General features: G+C 35.4%; 1 protein-coding gene and 1 pseudogene across 2 annotated transcripts in view; one reads left to right on the top strand and one right to left on the bottom strand.

Moving 5' to 3' along the window:
- Recql (RecQ like helicase) overlaps window positions 1-16,920 on the bottom strand; it is a 34,691-nt gene that overhangs the window by 7,420 nt on the left and 10,351 nt on the right. Inside the window, exons 3-8 of one of the 2 annotated variants that reach the window (XM_078015117.1) lie at window positions 16,087-16,240; window positions 14,548-14,745; window positions 13,233-13,412; window positions 11,267-11,373; window positions 7,359-7,557; window positions 760-926 (exon numbers count right to left, since the gene is read on the bottom strand). In XM_078015117.1, coding sequence (XP_077871243.1) covers window positions 760-926; window positions 7,359-7,557; window positions 11,267-11,373; window positions 13,233-13,412; window positions 14,548-14,677 — 783 coding nt within the window. In that variant the 5' untranslated portion in view covers window positions 14,678-14,745; window positions 16,087-16,240. The remainder of the gene's footprint in view (window positions 1-759; window positions 927-7,358; window positions 7,558-11,266; window positions 11,374-13,232; window positions 13,413-14,547; window positions 14,746-16,086; window positions 16,241-16,920) is intronic. The other variant, XM_078015116.1, reaches the window with a different exon arrangement.
- On the top strand, window positions 918-3,705 carry LOC144364911 (CMP-sialic acid transporter pseudogene; annotated as a pseudogene).

Raw genomic sequence — 16,920 nt, 5'->3', positions numbered from 1 at the left:
TATTTTCTAATGCTATTTTTATGAAAACATACACCACAAATAAATAACTATTCAGTTAAAACAGAAGAAAGATTGTATCTGTTCCTAAAAGGGTTAGAAAGAAAGGAAGGACACCGGGGGCTGGGGATGTGGCTCAAGCAGTAGCGCGCTCGCCTAGCATGCGTGCGGCCCGGGTTCGATCCTCAGCAGCACCACATACCAACAAAGATGTTGTGTCCGCCGAGAACTAAGAAAAAATAAATAAATGTTAAAATTCTCTCTCTCTCTCTCTCTCTCTCTCTGTGCCCCCCTCAAAAAAAAAAAAAAAAAAAAAGAAGGAAGGACAGCAACTAGGTTACTTTATTTTCAGTATGTAGTAAATAAAATCTAAATGGAGTACTGGCAAATCTCTAATATTTCTATTGTTTAGTAATTAATTTCCATAAAGATGTCAGGTCCATGATCTCATTCCTCTCTCCATCCTTGTACAAGAAAGAATGAAAACAACTTGAACAAATACATGACTTCTTATTTTATTTCAAAGGTAATATCACCCAACAAGGCAGTGTCTTCTACTTAATCTAATTAAAAGATTATACAGCACCAGAGATATGTGAATAAGATACCAATTAATGAATCTGCTTCTAATTATCTACTGATGTTAAACCTTTTTGTATTTTTAAACTGTTGCTCATGTAAATAAAAACAGACACAATGAAAAAGCATAATTTCTCTGCTATAATTCTTCACAAAAGTAATAAATGGACAAAAGTTACATACCTCATAGTAAAGATTTGGACGATTAAAAGAAGCTGTAAAAGTAAAACACTTTTCAACACACAAAATTTTCTGAGCATCTTTCAAAACATGATTTGTTGCAGTTGCAGTCAGCCCAATTAGTGATGTATTAGGAAACTGTCGCTTCAAGATACCAAGTGCCTTATAATCTGAAAAAGATAAATAAAATGCCCTTCTTTCTATCCTCAAAGGATTAGAGTAAATTATACCCTCAACTTTATGTAGATAATCAATGACTCATATAATTTTATTTCATAGCTATCTATAACATTAAATTTGCTATTGCCTACTATATTCTTCTTTTATAGGTAGATTTTTTTACACTTTTCTTCAGAAACACTGTTGTTGGACATAGGCAGAACTCCATTGAAGAGAAAGAAACCAAATATTCCATCAACTATGCATTGATCTACACCTGCTGAATAACAGACTCATGAGACAGTGGAAATAGCCATAGTATTTGGTTCTGTTACTATCAACAAAAGATAAAAGAAACCAGTGGTCAAAATTTTTCTACCACCTACTTCATCCAAAAGTGGCAAAAAAAAGTGGTGAGGGCACTGCTTGCAACAGAACGTATTTCAGAGAAACTATTCTGGACTCATACTTGTCATACATATCTAAACCACTACGTAAGAGATCCTTCATTTCCCTCAGCACTCAAAATATGTGGTAACTGCTAAGATAGATGGTAACTATGAACACATGGAGGAGAAAGCAACTTCTTGTGATGTTGTGCAGATTTCAAGGAGATAACATTTGAGTTAGGTCATGAAGAACAGACAGAAGTTCGCTTAACAGGGAAGAACAACAGCAAGCAGAGGACGCAGCACGTATAATGTAAATGCATTGGCATGAAATCACTCAGCATGTTCAGAAAACAGCAAGCATTTCAGTGGGGCTACACCACAGGGTGTTGTGCTGGATGATTTGCCGAATCCATTAAGTAGGGATTCTGGGTCCAGAATTCCTTCTATGTGGAGTTCTAAATTAGAGCTGACCTAAAAGAGGAACTTGTGTAAGACTTGGGAGGCGAAGTGAACTAGCTGCCATTACTCTTTGAAGGTCTTTCCATGCAGAGAGGACCATGGATAGATGCAGAAGTGCCCATAGAGCATAAATAAGACTTACATTTCAGAATTATTCTTTAGTGGCAATGCCAAGGATAGGCTAGAGCAGAGAAGACTTAAGAGAGGGAAACCAGTTAAAAAATAACAGTAATAGGCAAGAAAACAAATAATAGAGAATATAAAATAAGCCATGACACTACAGATAAATCAGAAAGAAAAAAATATAAGAGAAATATGTATACCAACTCAACCCTCACAGATCCTTGTGACTATTAGGACATGAAGAGGGCAAAAGTAGGGGAAGAACAGGGGATGAGTCTTGTTAATCAATTCATCAACAGATAAATGTTGGCCGATAACATCTCTAAGCACTAGAAATAAAGTGGTAAGCAAAACATATACAGCTACAATCCAAGGGAAAAACCCACACAATATAAGGAATAAAGCACAAAATATGCTATTATCAGAGAGTGATATCTACTCATAGTGATAAGCCCAATAGAGCTGAAGCTGAAAGAGTGAGGGAGGAAAACTAGGAAATCAAGTAGACACATAGGAAATAAATCATATATTGCCTAACAGGCCCAAATAAAGAACTTTGAATTTTATTCTAAGTACAGAAATGTTGCTGAGCAGTTTAGGTGCAAATTAACATGATTTGATGTATATCTGGGAAAGATCACTTTGGTTGCTATATGGAAAATGAACTATACAAGGGTAAGTTTAAAATCAGAGTATCTCATTGGGCTGTTGGAGTACCAAGGCTGCCCCTGAGAAACTGGGAGTCTGGGTAGATTAAAGGCATCTTTAAGTGAAAATATCTTAGGGACCCCCAAGGAACTGATGAAGTTAAGTGTGCCATCATTAATGAATGCTGTTCAAAATAACATGGCTTTCCTAGCTCTCAGCAATCTGGATGTAGCACTATTCCAGTTGATCTACCACTTGAAGATTCCCTGTACTACTATATGTACTGTTTTTAATGTGAAAGTGGATAATCAGCAAATTTCAGTTTCTATGCTGTGTGGTGGAGTCACACTTGTATAGTGGAAACCAGCCCAAGCTACAAAAGTTATGGTGGAACAGAATCCATTATTAGGGTTTGATGCTATAGCAATTGCTATATTGTGATTAGGATTTGCAGGAGTGTATTTTGAAAAAGTCTTGAAGACTTCAGATTCTTTCCTTTGAGTGAGAAACATTAAAATGTGTGTATTTATCAGGAATTGCTGTGACATTACTTGGTGGCTACTTGTCAAACGAAGCTAAAATTTTTTAAAAGGATTTTCTTTCTATGGTTACACATATTATGTCTGGTTTGTCATTTTTCTTGCAAGTATTGGACAAGTACAAAGACATCATGAAAGGCTCTTCTGCAGCAGCTTCCATTGACCTTTCTACCACTGCTTCAATGACGCTGCTTGGATTACAGATTACCTTTGCTCTGGGTATGCTCTGAAGGAGTATACCCTTCTGGTATGTGTTTCCATCTATCTCAATGGACTACCTAGCAAGTCTCGACAGCCACCCAACAAGGAGAAACAGCTTCAAAAGACAGAATCACTGAAGTGTGATTTGAGCCTCAAGAGAGATTTATACTATGACTAAACCATTTGCATTAAACTAGAGCCTTAAGTCAATCTTGGAAGGTAGCTTAAATAGATAACAAAATGAATAATATAGCACAAGAATCAAGAAGAAAGTTATGAGTGAACTACTAATATAAAGACTTAATTTGGGCCTTTTGGGGGTCGAGCTATATTGTTTTAGAATAAACAATTTTAGTACTGTACATATAAATAGTGTATATAAAAAGTATGGAGATAGCATGGTATTAAAATCATGTGAAGCTACAATATTCAAGTAACAAGTTGTGGGACAATGTTTGAGGGTTAAAGTGCCAAAGCCATTCCTATACTAATCGTTCTCTTGTTGAGGTACCAGGGGAAAAGAATGGCCTTTCCTTGTTCTCCAAATCAAATACCATATCATGTTCTAGCAGTAGTAAAGACCTAACTCTTTTCTTATAAAAGAGGCAGAAACCACACAGGCTGGTTCTGAAACAAACCGAATGTGTAATTTCTCAAATAGAATCTATTTCATAACTCACACAATGATTTCTGAGTGGTGACTGAGTACTCCTTAATGCTGCATTTGTGCCATCCATTGACTGGTTCATATTTCTTTGTTCTTAGATGATCTACTTTTTTTCAAAAAAAAAAGACTTCTAATATATAAAGTACGGTTAAATGTTGGGCTTTCAAAAAAAAAAAAAATCCCTGAAAACAAAGCCTAGTTAAGAGAGTTATTACAATAAACCAGTGGAAAGAAGCCTACTTGGACTTAAAAGATAACAACACAAACAAAGAGAAATAGATAAATTTGAAACTCACTTTAGAGGTAGAGCTACCAGGACATGGTGGGTTAATCTGCAGAGGTAAGATAAGACAAAGATGATGTGTCACCATGAAGTTATTTTTCTCAGCTCCAACCCTAACCTTCCATACCCTTCCTTTTGATGCAGGGGTAGGAACTGCACATTACATGCCAGCTTTGCCAGGTGGTCTGACGGGACAGACCACCAGCTGTTTGCTTCCTGTGGGCTTGCTCGTGTTCCCATAAATGTCACTGCAGCAGCACTGTCTGTCCTCAGAAGCAGCTGAATACAGTTGGCAGTTTTTCCAACCTTTAAAGAAACATCTTTATGAATCCACTGCACTTCTGCCACTGCCAAAATTCCAGCACCAAGGAACCATTCCTCCTTAGAGGTCCAAGGACCAATTCCACAAGGTCCCTCCTCTAAGTTTCTAAATTCTATTACTTATATTACTTTTATTCCTATTCTCTAGTCCTATGGATGGTAGTTGCTTCTTTCAGTTTTTATTTCTATGATATCTTTTAAGTTCTTTACTTTTTGAGTTATCTATTTAATCACCTTTTACATAGTTAACAATTCTTCATATAAAATTCTCTGTGTTCAAATAACAAATGTTTCCTGTCTCCTGGTTTGACCCTGAATGATATACATAGTCAGCCCTCTGTATCAGTGAATTCTATATCCAAACTAACTGTAGGTCAAAAACATTTGAAAAAATGTTTGTATCTGTATAGAACAAACACAGACATTTTTTAATCATTATTCCCTGAACAATACAGTATAACAATTATTTATATAACATTATAATATTAGGTATTATAAATAGAGATGATCTAAAGTATACAGGATGATGTATATAGTTTATGTACAAAGACCATACCACTTTTTATTCAAGGGACTTGAGTATATGTGGATTTTGGAATCTGTGAGAATCCTGAAACCTCTATAACTGCTAAAATTTTGCTTGAACTAATATGTGTTTGAGTGAGTTTTTAGAAATGAAAGACTGAAAGGGAAATTATGTAAGAAGAAGAGTTGGAAGGAGCAAAGGCACCCAAGAGAGGAGAGGAGAAAAAAAATCAAAAGTTCTTGGTGAGGACATGTAGAAGAACAAATACTGATTCCCAGTTGCAAAATAGAAGGAAAATGAGCAGTTCTTTGAAGTGAAATTTAGTGTTGGTCCTCTAATTAACATTCCCATTTCCAATAAACAACTAGGAATATAAATTTGAAATTTAAAAGTAAGATAATTAGATGTGGGAATAATTGATTATAGCATGGCAGCCAGTCTGTGAGACAATATTAGTCATGATAATACAAATGCAATGGTAAAAATCCTTACGTGCTCAGACTGCTCAGGTTGAAAATATAGGACAAGAGTCATAGATCAGATACCTTCAGTGGCTGTCAGATAAGAAATGTGTGGAGTAATATGGTTAAGATAGAAGGGTTCTTAGTAAAATGAAGTGTATATATCCTGCCTATGGTATTTAAATCAATTTAAAAAAAAAAAAACAAAGACCAAAATAATCCATAAACTAGACAAGTCTTCAATCCACGAGTTCACTATCCCTAGAGAAATGTAAAAAAACAGTAAAGAATCCTAGGCAACACTAATGTTTAAGGAGGGAACAAAGAAAGAACAAAGGGAATAAAGACAGGAAGAAATTCAAGGGTGTAACATTACAGAAACAAGGGAGGAGAAAGCAGCAAGGCGAGAGGTGAAGACAGTGAATAGTAGTGAACTTAAGTGGGAAGAGGAATGAAGACCAGACTGCCAGATTAAGCCACTGGAAGCAGAGTCTGCTGACCTGATTCAGTACAGTGGTGGTGGCACTGTATCCTTTAAAAAGGAATAAAGGTGAGAAATGGAGATGGTGAGTGATGGGGAAGGAAATGCAGAAACAGAATACTTATGTTGATATCTTAGAAAGGTCAGCAGGGTGTTTGAGCTTCTGTTTTTGTTTTCAGGATGGGATTAGTGAGACTGTAAGTGCAGGAGTGAGGAACTTGGTAGAAAACAATCTTCAGAAGGCAGGAAAGGATGAAGTGGGAGTGTCCACAGTTACTTCATAAAAGAACTCGTCTTTTTTTTTTTTTTTTTTTTGCTTAAAAGAGGAAAAAGAGATAAATACCAATGTTTGGAAGGAGAAGAAAGAGATGTTCATATTTGATGGCACCTATTTTCTGGGAAGTAGGAGAGTAGGAGGCATCTACTGGGTATGGGTCAGGCCTAGAGGGAAAGTTAGTGATAGGAAAAACTTGCTGGATGCAATGTATAAAGGAGCTGAAATAGGAACAAGTAAAAGGATAGCTAAGCATGATAAAAGGCTGAACTGGAGTGGAAATTAATGCAGCTATTTAATTTTTTTTTCTTCTGACAATGTTTAGCATCAAACAGCAGGAATAGGGAAAGCAGAGTCTACAAGGAGCCAGCCATCTCCATCTGGCTAGAGTAGGCTGGTAAAATGGCCAAGCAATTCAGGAAAAATACAAAAGGCAAGTGGCGACAGGAATCTGAGTGGGGGAAAGTGTGATCAATGCAGGGATGGATGGAAGCCATGAACAAATAAGCAGGAATTAAAAGAAACCTGGGAGGTCCCTCTGAGTGTGAAAAGCCTCAGAGAGAAATGAAATTGAAGTCAGGGAGTAAGATTTTTGCATATAAGATTTTTTTTGCATAGAACAATTCTGAGTAACTTACTTTAGGCTATAATTTATAGATTCGATTGGTGGAGTGAAGATAAGAGTTACTAAAATATCTCATCAGACTTTGGCAGTGAAAAGTTAGGTAGGATGTTAAAGACACCCAAATGATAACAAAAGAAGACAACTTTGAAGTGGATTTAAATTCCTCATCAAATGCGAGGGAGTACTAGGAGATCATAAATTCCACAGAGATATATAATATTGACTAATAAAAACATGTTTCAAACATAATTGGACTAAATATTGCAGTGAGAAATAAGGAGATTAAAGACTGTGCCTCTTGGCCTCCTCCCATTAACGCAAGGACAAATGGGTAATAACTACCCGACAGGATAATGTTAATGGAAGAAGAGATTTTCACCATGTCAAGCTAAATTAGAATATGGTCCATAATACCAAGGGGTTTCAAGGTAAAACCTACATACCAGGTCTGAAATCATGTCCCCACTGACTACAGCAGTGAACTTCATCCACAGCGATTCGAGTAAATCTCCTTGCTTCATAGGCTTTCTCTAGTCTTGACATAAACATTTTGCTTTTTGCAATTTTCTCCGGAGTCACATAAATTAGCTTTAACTTGGAGTTTTTATTTACCATTTCAGCATGAACCCATTTCACATGCTCCTATTAAAAGGTAAAATAACCACAATTATAGTAGAATTTAAGTTAACAGACTGCAATACCAACTGGAAAATGAAAACATTCATCACTCAAAAGCAACAGCCTGGGGCTTTTCTAGGAGCAGATGTTGGTTCATTAAAATTGAAACCACATCCCTATACTAAATCATGGCAGCTGTGCAAACAGCATTCTAGTGATTTACTTACATCCACATTGTTGATGGTAAAAGAATAACCTCACTTGGCCAAAAAAAAAAAAAAGAATGAAAATACATGAAAAGATTCTGCAATAAAGAACATTTATTCTATAATCCAAGTTACTCCAGAGGTTGAGGCAGGAGGATCACAAGTTTGGTGCCACCTGGGTGATTTAGCAAGATCCTGTCTCAAAATAAAAAGGGCTGGCTGGGTAAACAGCTCAGTGATATAGTGCTTACCTAGTATAAATTGAGGCCCTGGGTTTAATACCCAGTATTTGGGGAATAAAGGGTGGGCCAGCATTTATTATATGAAGGTATAATTCTAAATTGTTCATAATATATCCTGAAATGTGAGTCAAATGCCACAGCTGCAATTAAAACATGGGTTTTGTTAATCTTATCATATTAATAATCACTTTATACATCTGTGAACAAAGTTTATTGATTAACCATTCTGGGGATGCTATTAAACCTTTGAGCTCTTTATTTAAACATATAGACCACTAGGTTTTACATAGTATTAATCATTAATCATTAAATTATTGTTTTCTAAAATAAAATTATAAATAATAAAACAAAATTAAAAGGTAACAGTTATTAGTACCTTAGTGTTGATATTATTTTACACACTATTTAGCACTTTAGAGTTTATTTTTTCCTTCTAACCTAATGAGAACCAATAAAATAATTTTTAAAAGATGATGGCAAATGGGAAAGGAAGAGACAGTCAAAACTGCTTTCATTGAGCAAAGAAGCAGTTTGTTAAATCCTGCAGTTATTCTAGGTCATGTCCTCTTTTTTTTTTTAATCACTCTAACTTTTCAAGCAATATCGATATGGCATGACTTTATAATTTTCTGCAACTTTCTAAGCTACTTTCTATTACTAATACTTTTTTTTCAGTTTAAAGGCAGTATAATATTAAAGACAATTTCACCCAGATTCATTCTGCTAAAAGAGAAAACAGACATAAGAGTTTAAATAGAGCAAAAAAATGGAAAAACTAAGGGACCACAGTTTTTGGAGATACTGCTGATTACAGGTCTGGGCAGGAAACAAACAAAATGAAAATGAATTATCTTACTGTGAAAAAAATCAAGGATTTCATGGGGTCAAATAAAAAGATCCAGGAGCCATTTTAAATGGCTCTCACTGGCCAAAGACAAGACTACTTCAGCATAAAGAGATAATAGGCCAGGTGTGGTGATGCACGCTTGTAAATGCTGTGGCCCAGGAGGCTGAGGCAGGAAGATCAAGAGTTCAAAGCCAGCCTCAGCAACTTAGAAAAGCCCTAAGAAACTCAGCAAGACCCTGTCTCTGAATTAAATACAAAAAAGGCTGGGAATGTGTCTCAGTGGTTAAGTGTAATCCTTGGTACCAAAAAAAAAAAAAAAAAAGATAATAACTATGGATTGAAATACATTAAATACATAAAAAATTCATAATGTACTCATACTTGGGGAGGAAAAATGAAAAAAAAAACTTATTAACAAGCTGTGGAGCATACCAGAAAATAAAAATCTTAACTGCAAAGTGGCAAAGAAAGCAAAAAGTTAATGAGTAAAAAGTTCTTGTTTATACAAAAATTCCAGTTAATGTATGGACAAGAAATGATAAAATTAGATATCACCATTGTGTCACTCCTTAATGAAATAAGCACTCCCAGTGTGGCAACAACCATCAGTGGCTGCCAAAATCATTAGATGAAAGCTAAAAATGACAGGTCAGGAAGATACAGGAAGAGTACAACGGATAGGCCTCAACCTGGGAAAATCACCTTAGTGACCATGCTATCTCCCCTACCAGGTAAATATCCTCAGGCCTTTTTATTTTAAGACAGAGTCTCTCTAAATTGCTTCCGACCTGGCAAAGTTGCTGGTTTTGAACTTGCAACCCTCCTGCCTCAGCCTTCCCAGCCACTGGGATTATAGGCATCACCACACCCAGCTCAGATTTTTTAGATATGAAGGTAGCATTGCACTTACACGTTTTTTTGAAGTTAGAGATACATATTGAAGATTTTACAATTAAAATATGAGGCCTGGTAGGAATGGAACCACCATATAACCCAACTATACCATACTCCTCAGTATTTTTCCAAAAGAATTAAAGTCATCATACTTTAATATATGATTCATGCATACCCACATTTATAGGCAACACAATTCACAATAGCCAAACTATGGAACAAGCCTAGGTGTTCAGCAACTGAAGAATGAATACAGAAAATATATACATACATAAAGACAAATTATGGCATTTTCAGGAAAACTAATGGAACTAGAGATCATTGTTAAGTGAAACAAGTCAAACTCAGAAGGTTAAGGGTCATATGTTTACTCTCATATGTGGAAGCTAGAGAGGATTTAAAGGGGGAAAAAGATGAGAGTAGATCTCATGAAAAATCAAAGGGAGATTAGTACAGGAAAGACACAAGGGTGGAAGGTAGGGAGAGAGAGAGGGAGAGGGAAGTGCTGAAGGAGTGATATTGGCCAAATTATATTGTTATATTGAGTGCTGTATGCAAATACAGATAAATATGTTAAAACAAATCCCATCAATATGTACAACTATAATGCACCAATTTTAAAAAATGTGAGAAAAAATAATATAAGGCCTAGGATTTGTTTCAGATAAATAAGCGAAGGGAAATAGCGTAGGGAAAACTGGGGAGACACCCATAAAACCAGATTGGACATACATTGATAAATATTAATGGTAATAATGGATACATGGCCATTTTTATACTATTACCCTATTTTGATATAGTTTTGAAGATATCAATAATATGCTTTTAAAAAGAATAACAGGGAACTGGAATCTAACACTTCCATGCCTTAGGCACATAATAAACTGTGTGCTCTTTTTCCTGTATTTAAAAAAATAATGTTGGGAAACACTCTCTTCTACAGATGAGGATACATTCCCAAACCAAAAAAATTCCATAGGTATTCCATGTCTTTTTAGTAACTTATTTTTTTGTATTTAACTGATTATATAATTAAATATTTTTCCTATTTTAAAATAAACATGTCAGTAAATGTTCCTATAAAGTATCAGATAGTAAATATTATATTTTATGGGCTATATGGTCTCTACTACTATTCAACTCTGCCATTATAGTGTGAAAGCATCCATACATAATATGAGAATGGTTATGCTCCAATAAAACTTTATTATGAATGCTAAAATGTAAATTTTAAATAATTTTTATAATTCACATTTCACAAAATACTGTTCTTTTTTGATGTTGTTTTTAACCATTTAAAAATATAAAAACATGCAAGGCCCTAGCTTCCATCCCCAGTAGTGGGGGGGGGGGGAATGTATGTATATATCATTCTTAGCTCATCAGACATAAAAAGATAGGTTGTGGGCCAGAACTGACCCATGAGATGTTCTTTGTATCTCCTGATTTGTTAAACAGTTAACATTTTACAGTTTTATAGGCAATTCAACTATAGACAAGACTCCTACTTCACTGAAAAAAAAAAAAACACACAGAATTCATACCTTAGAACTAGAAGCATTTAACATGGTAGCAGAAATTCCTAATTGTTTTAAAACCATTAATTGGTCTTCCATAAGAGAGATCAATGGGCAAATCACAAGTGTAAATCCTAAAAGAGGAAGGAGGGAGAAAAAAAAAAACTTTAAATTTTACACCATCATCAGAATGACCTGTAACCATTCACTTTTTTTTCTTTACTATAACTTGTGGACCTACCCATCCTCTGAATAGAGGATCTTCAATGCAGTTTTATCAATATACTGCCTATTTCTTACCCACATTAATAACAAAAATAGATATGAGTAAATGACCAAACAAGGTGAGGATAAGGCAAATAAGCAAATATAAGACAGAAACTTCTACCCTTATTCAGTCCTATAAAAATAGATTTTAATATTTTGAATGTTTAATTTACTTTCATTTTAAACAGTATTAGTAAACTCAATAATATAATATAAATCAGATCAAATTCTAAACAGTTATATTAGGGAAAAATTATTCCACAGCATTTCAAATGAAAACAGCAGTCTACATAATTAAGAAGGAGATTTGCGTGAGTATTCTACTTTTTGCCCCAGATTAATTTATTCTGAGTAGGAATCAGTGAATAGTGTATTGACTAAACGAAGTTCTAATACCCTCCCTCTCGCCTATAAATGAAATTGTTTACAAGAGCAATTCTACATTTTGTTGAAATTATATGACTTAATATTTCTGCAACTTATTTGCTACAATAACCTCTGACAGAGTATACATACGTTTAAAAATACAAACTTTAATTATAAAGTTTATCAGGGATTTTGCTCTCTCAATTATTTTCTGTACTTCTCCCTCATTACTGGCATCTATTCATTGCATTTAACCATGGTCAAGTGTCTCATTTTCCCAAAAGCAAGACACCTGCTAGGGTCTGAATGTTGGTGTCCTCCCAACATTCTTATGTCAAAACCTAATACCCAGTATGACAGTAATAAAAGGCACTGTCTTTTCAAAGTCATTAAATATTGAAGGCACAATGGGATTAGTGTCTTTATAGAAAAGGATAAAGGACATGTCTCTGCCCCTTTCTGTCATATGAAAATGCAGCAAGGAAGGTACCATCTGTGAGGAACAGGCACTCACTTGACACCAAATCTGCTGGTACCTTAATCTTAGACTCCCCAGTCTCCAGAACATATTATTTATTTATAAGCTATCCTTTCTCTTCTTTCTTTAATAGACATTCTTTCCAAAAGGTTTTCCACACTCACCAGTCCTACCTCCACAACTCCTACTTACTTCAAAGCCATTGTTATTTTGTTTCCACTGAACCTTCTGACTGAAATTGCTCTAGCTAAGGTAAAAAATGAGTCCCTTGTCACTATATCAAGAGGAATTTTTAAGTCCTTATTTTATTTGACCAACAGACATCACTATTGCCAACAGACATCGCTATTGACCCTCCCTCTTTCTAACACTCCCTTCCCAAGGCTTCTAATGATACTATACTCCCTCGATTATCCTCCTACATTTTGTTCATCCTTCTCAGCCCTTCCCCTGCAAGCCTCTTCTTCTCCATTAACCCCTCAACTCTTAGCACTCAGATGTCTGTTCCAAGGCCCTCTTCTCATGTTGCCCTGAATTACTCCCAGGGCTCCAATGGCCATCTCTATGTTAACAGCCTCCAACTAATCTAACTCAGATCTCCCACTCAAGCTTTAGACCCCAAATCCTACCACACAGGTATCTTAAAGGTATCTTAAATTCAACATGTCCCAAATTGAATTCATTATATTTTCTCTCCATTTCTAATAAGTTCTTTCTCTAGTATAACCTATTTCAGTGAACAATCTCTACTAATACAAAGAAAAACAAAATAAAACAAATTCTTGGTTTTTACATGTGTTTGATCAGAAATTAATGTTTTAAAGAATTAAATACATTCAGAGAAATAATTTCAACTTAAAATTCATTCTTATTAACACGCACCATCTGAACATAATGCTGGTAACTGGTAGCACAAACTTTTCCCACCTCCTGTAGGCATAACAAGAAACACCTCCTTTCCAGCCATTGTTACATTAATAGTTTCAAGTTGAAGTGGTCTGAACTTCTGCAATTTAAAGACATTTTGCAGAGCATCTTTGACTTTACCAGACCATGGAAAATCTAGAAAGAGAAAAATAAGCTAAAATATTAGAACTATTAGGTTTATAAATGAGACAAAAATGTAAATGGCTGCTTTTATATAAGAATCAGATAAATATACATAAGACTTTTAATACTTATGAACCATTAAACTTTTATAATAACAATTTTGGAATTACTATAACTCAGTAATCTAAGCAAAGCAAAAACAAATAAGAAGCAGTACAACAGAAAAAAAAACATAAACATGTACCAAGTGAGAATAAAACCATATAGAATGGAAAGTCTTCAACCAGGTATTTTAAAAAATCTTCTGAATGTTGCTCAAGAAATTTACAGCATCATTAAAAAAAAAAAAAAACTCAAATACAGTGAACAAACAACAATTATCTGGACAATTATCTGGAGTTTTTGGTGTAAGTATCTTGTGTTTAGAAGTCAATCAGTAGGAAACAATCTCTACAAAAGTGCTGCAATTCCTTCTAGAGTTATTCTACTATAATTAATAATAAACATGATGCTTCATTCAAGATTTTGAATCAATGGTTTCTTCACCATAGCAGGAAGAAAGACTAAACTTTGGCAAGTGGTATGAGTAACTATTTATTTATTTATTTATTTATTTTCCCTCTCTCTTCTTCTCTCTCCCTTTTAGTTAAAACTTAGAAAATTTGGCTGCAGGGGTACAGGTCTATAATCCCAACTACTCCAGAAGTTGAAGCAGGAGGATACCAAGTTTGAGACCAGCCTGGGCAACTTAACAAGACCCTGTACAAAAATAAGAAAAGAAAAAAACAAACAAACAAACAGGAGATGTAGCTCAGTAGGAAAACATCCTAGGGTTCAATGCCCAGTACCTCCAAAAAAAAAAAAAAAATACTAGAAAATTTAGTTGAATTAAATATCTATTTTTCAAGCACTGGTCAATGTTACTTACGTGCACCTCAATTTCCACATGTGAAAAAAAACCTGATAAAGTCAGAATAATAAGAGTTTAATTTAGAAAGAATACAGAACATGGGTTAGAATGATTCCTTTTTACCAAATGAAGAGCTAGTCTCACCTCTCAAACTACTACTGAAAAGCACTGACCCACACAGAATGACTTAATTCTACAGAAATGAGAAGAAACAATACTAGCAAAGAAAAAGTAGACCTTCTTTATTCCAAGCGGCAGGTGAAGAATCACACTCGTTGCTTGTCCCAGCATCAGAATCCTCTAAACACTGATTTATTTTCTTTGTTAGGACAGATTTTTTCTGAAGGAGCTCTTGTTGCCTTTCCATGAGTTCTTGAATTTGAATGTCTACTGCATGTAGCTCACTGGTTACAGAATCCAATTCCTCGGTTAGTGCTATGAGGTAGGGAGAAGAAACAATGACCAGTTAATTATAATTTCCCTTTCCTATTGGCTTCTGGATGTTCCTCATCATCTATATTATGGACAAACTTAAACCAGTATAGCAGAGCAGTCAAGATGACATGTTTCAAAGTCAGAGAGACCTGGGTTCAAAGTCAGGTCTTCATCTTACCCGAGTAATCTTGGACAAGATACTTACGTGCACCTCAATTTCCTCTTCTATAAAATGTGGGCCATACCTAACTTTCACAGTATTGTTAAAAAGAATTAAGAGAAATTTGAAATATTGAAATTTCTTAACACAGTACCTAAATATTGTTAAATATTTAACAATTGATAGTTACTGTCGTTATTATTACTGTACAGAGAAGGTAGTCCAAAAATCTCCTAAATCATCTAAAGAAAGTGACTAGCTGGGCACAGTGGTACAGTGATGCACATCTATAATCCCAGCTACTCAGGAGGCTGAGGATTAAAAGTTTGAGGCTAGGATAAGCAACTTCATAAGCCCCTGTCTCAAAACAATAAATACAAAGGACTGGGGATGTAACTCAAAGGTAAAGCAGGAAAGCACCTCTGATATCAATCCCCTGTACCAAAAAAAAAAAGAAGAAGAAGAAGAAGAAGAAGAAGGAAGAAAAGAAAGTGACCAGATTGTCAAGTCAAGTAAAGGTAATTACTTAGCTATTACTTCATGAAAATGTTCACATTTTGGCTGATATGATGAAAAGATAAGGAGTTATTAATTATAAACAAGATGCAAGCAACAAAAATAAAAATCAGTTGTACTACTGTAGGGCTGAGATTGTGGCTCAGTGATAGAATGCTTGCCTAGCATGTGTGAGGCACTGGGGTGAATTCTTAGCAACACATATACATTAAATAATAAAGGTCCATCAACAACTAAAAAAAAAATACTATTGGGATTGACATTACAATTCCATTGTAACTAATTTATAATTACATATTATGATTTTAGTCAATGTGCGATTTTTTACCAGTCCAAGTATTAAGGTCAAAGTCAGATTCTTTTTGAAACCTCCCAACAGAAGCCAGACACATTTTAAAGATTGTTTTCCAAAATATCTGCCTGAAGGGTTTTAATGCCTCCTTGTAAGATGAAATCAGAGAGTTCTGACTGAAAATAGGATATTAGGGTAGGAACTGCAAGAACTCCCTTCCCTGCATGATTTGTGCATTAGGTCTAGCCACAAGTGAACTCTGCAGATCTGAAAGGTGGAAGTCAAACAGCAGGCAAGTCTGCACTAGGATGACTGGCACACAGTCAGGAGCTACTGCAGCTCATGCTTGTCAGGGATCTGCTTGCTGGCTTACCTTGTTGCCATGCGGCAGAAGCCAGTTCCTCCAGCTCTTGCTAAAGCTCCCTGTTGCAGCAAGTTGGCCTGCAGCTTCTTTGGCTTCTCTGAATGTTTGGTTATATTTGCAACTTTCTGTGGCAAAGTGCACTCTTCAGCAGGATACCTGCTTCCTGTAAGTCAGAACCCTGGGAGTGATGACACACTGACACAAGTCCCAATGAGAGACAAATGGGATCCCCATTGTCCTCATGAGTTTCAGCTCATCCTTACTGCCCCATACTTCACACCCATCTTCCTTCCTTACTGCCGGCACTGCTGACCAGCTTAACCAGCTTCCCTGTCAGGACTAAAGCCTCTAATGAAGTTCATCAGTACTCATAATGGGTCAGATTATCTGACTGAACCTTAACTAATATAGAATTTTGATCCAGAGGGAATAGAAACTTAATGGATTCTCTAGCCCCACAGTCCATAAGTGAGAGCTATTATGGGTAGGAAAGGTCAAGAGGAAGCCAGAAAAACTGCCTTTAGTCAAAGTAGCAGGTTACAAAATCAACATACAAGAATCTTTTACACCAACAAGGAATCTGCTGAGAAAGAAATCAGGAAAATAATTCCATTCACAATAGCCTCAAATAAATAAATAAATAAATAAGAAAGCCTAAAAATAGATCTAACCCAGGACATGAATGACCGAGACAATAAAAACCATAGAACACCAAAGAAAGAAATTGAAGATCTCAGAAGATGTCCTTGGATATAGTTAAAATGGCCATACTGCCAAAAGCAATATACAGATTCAATGCAATTCCCATCAAAATACCAAAGGCATTCTTCAAAGAACTAGAAA

The sequence above is a fragment of the Ictidomys tridecemlineatus genome, chromosome 6, assembly GCF_052094955.1.
Source record: "Ictidomys tridecemlineatus isolate mIctTri1 chromosome 6, mIctTri1.hap1, whole genome shotgun sequence".
NCBI classification, from domain to species: domain Eukaryota; kingdom Metazoa; phylum Chordata; class Mammalia; order Rodentia; family Sciuridae; genus Ictidomys; species Ictidomys tridecemlineatus.
Note: the sequence above shows the minus strand (reverse complement) of the source record. Positions and strands in the feature narration are given on the sequence as shown.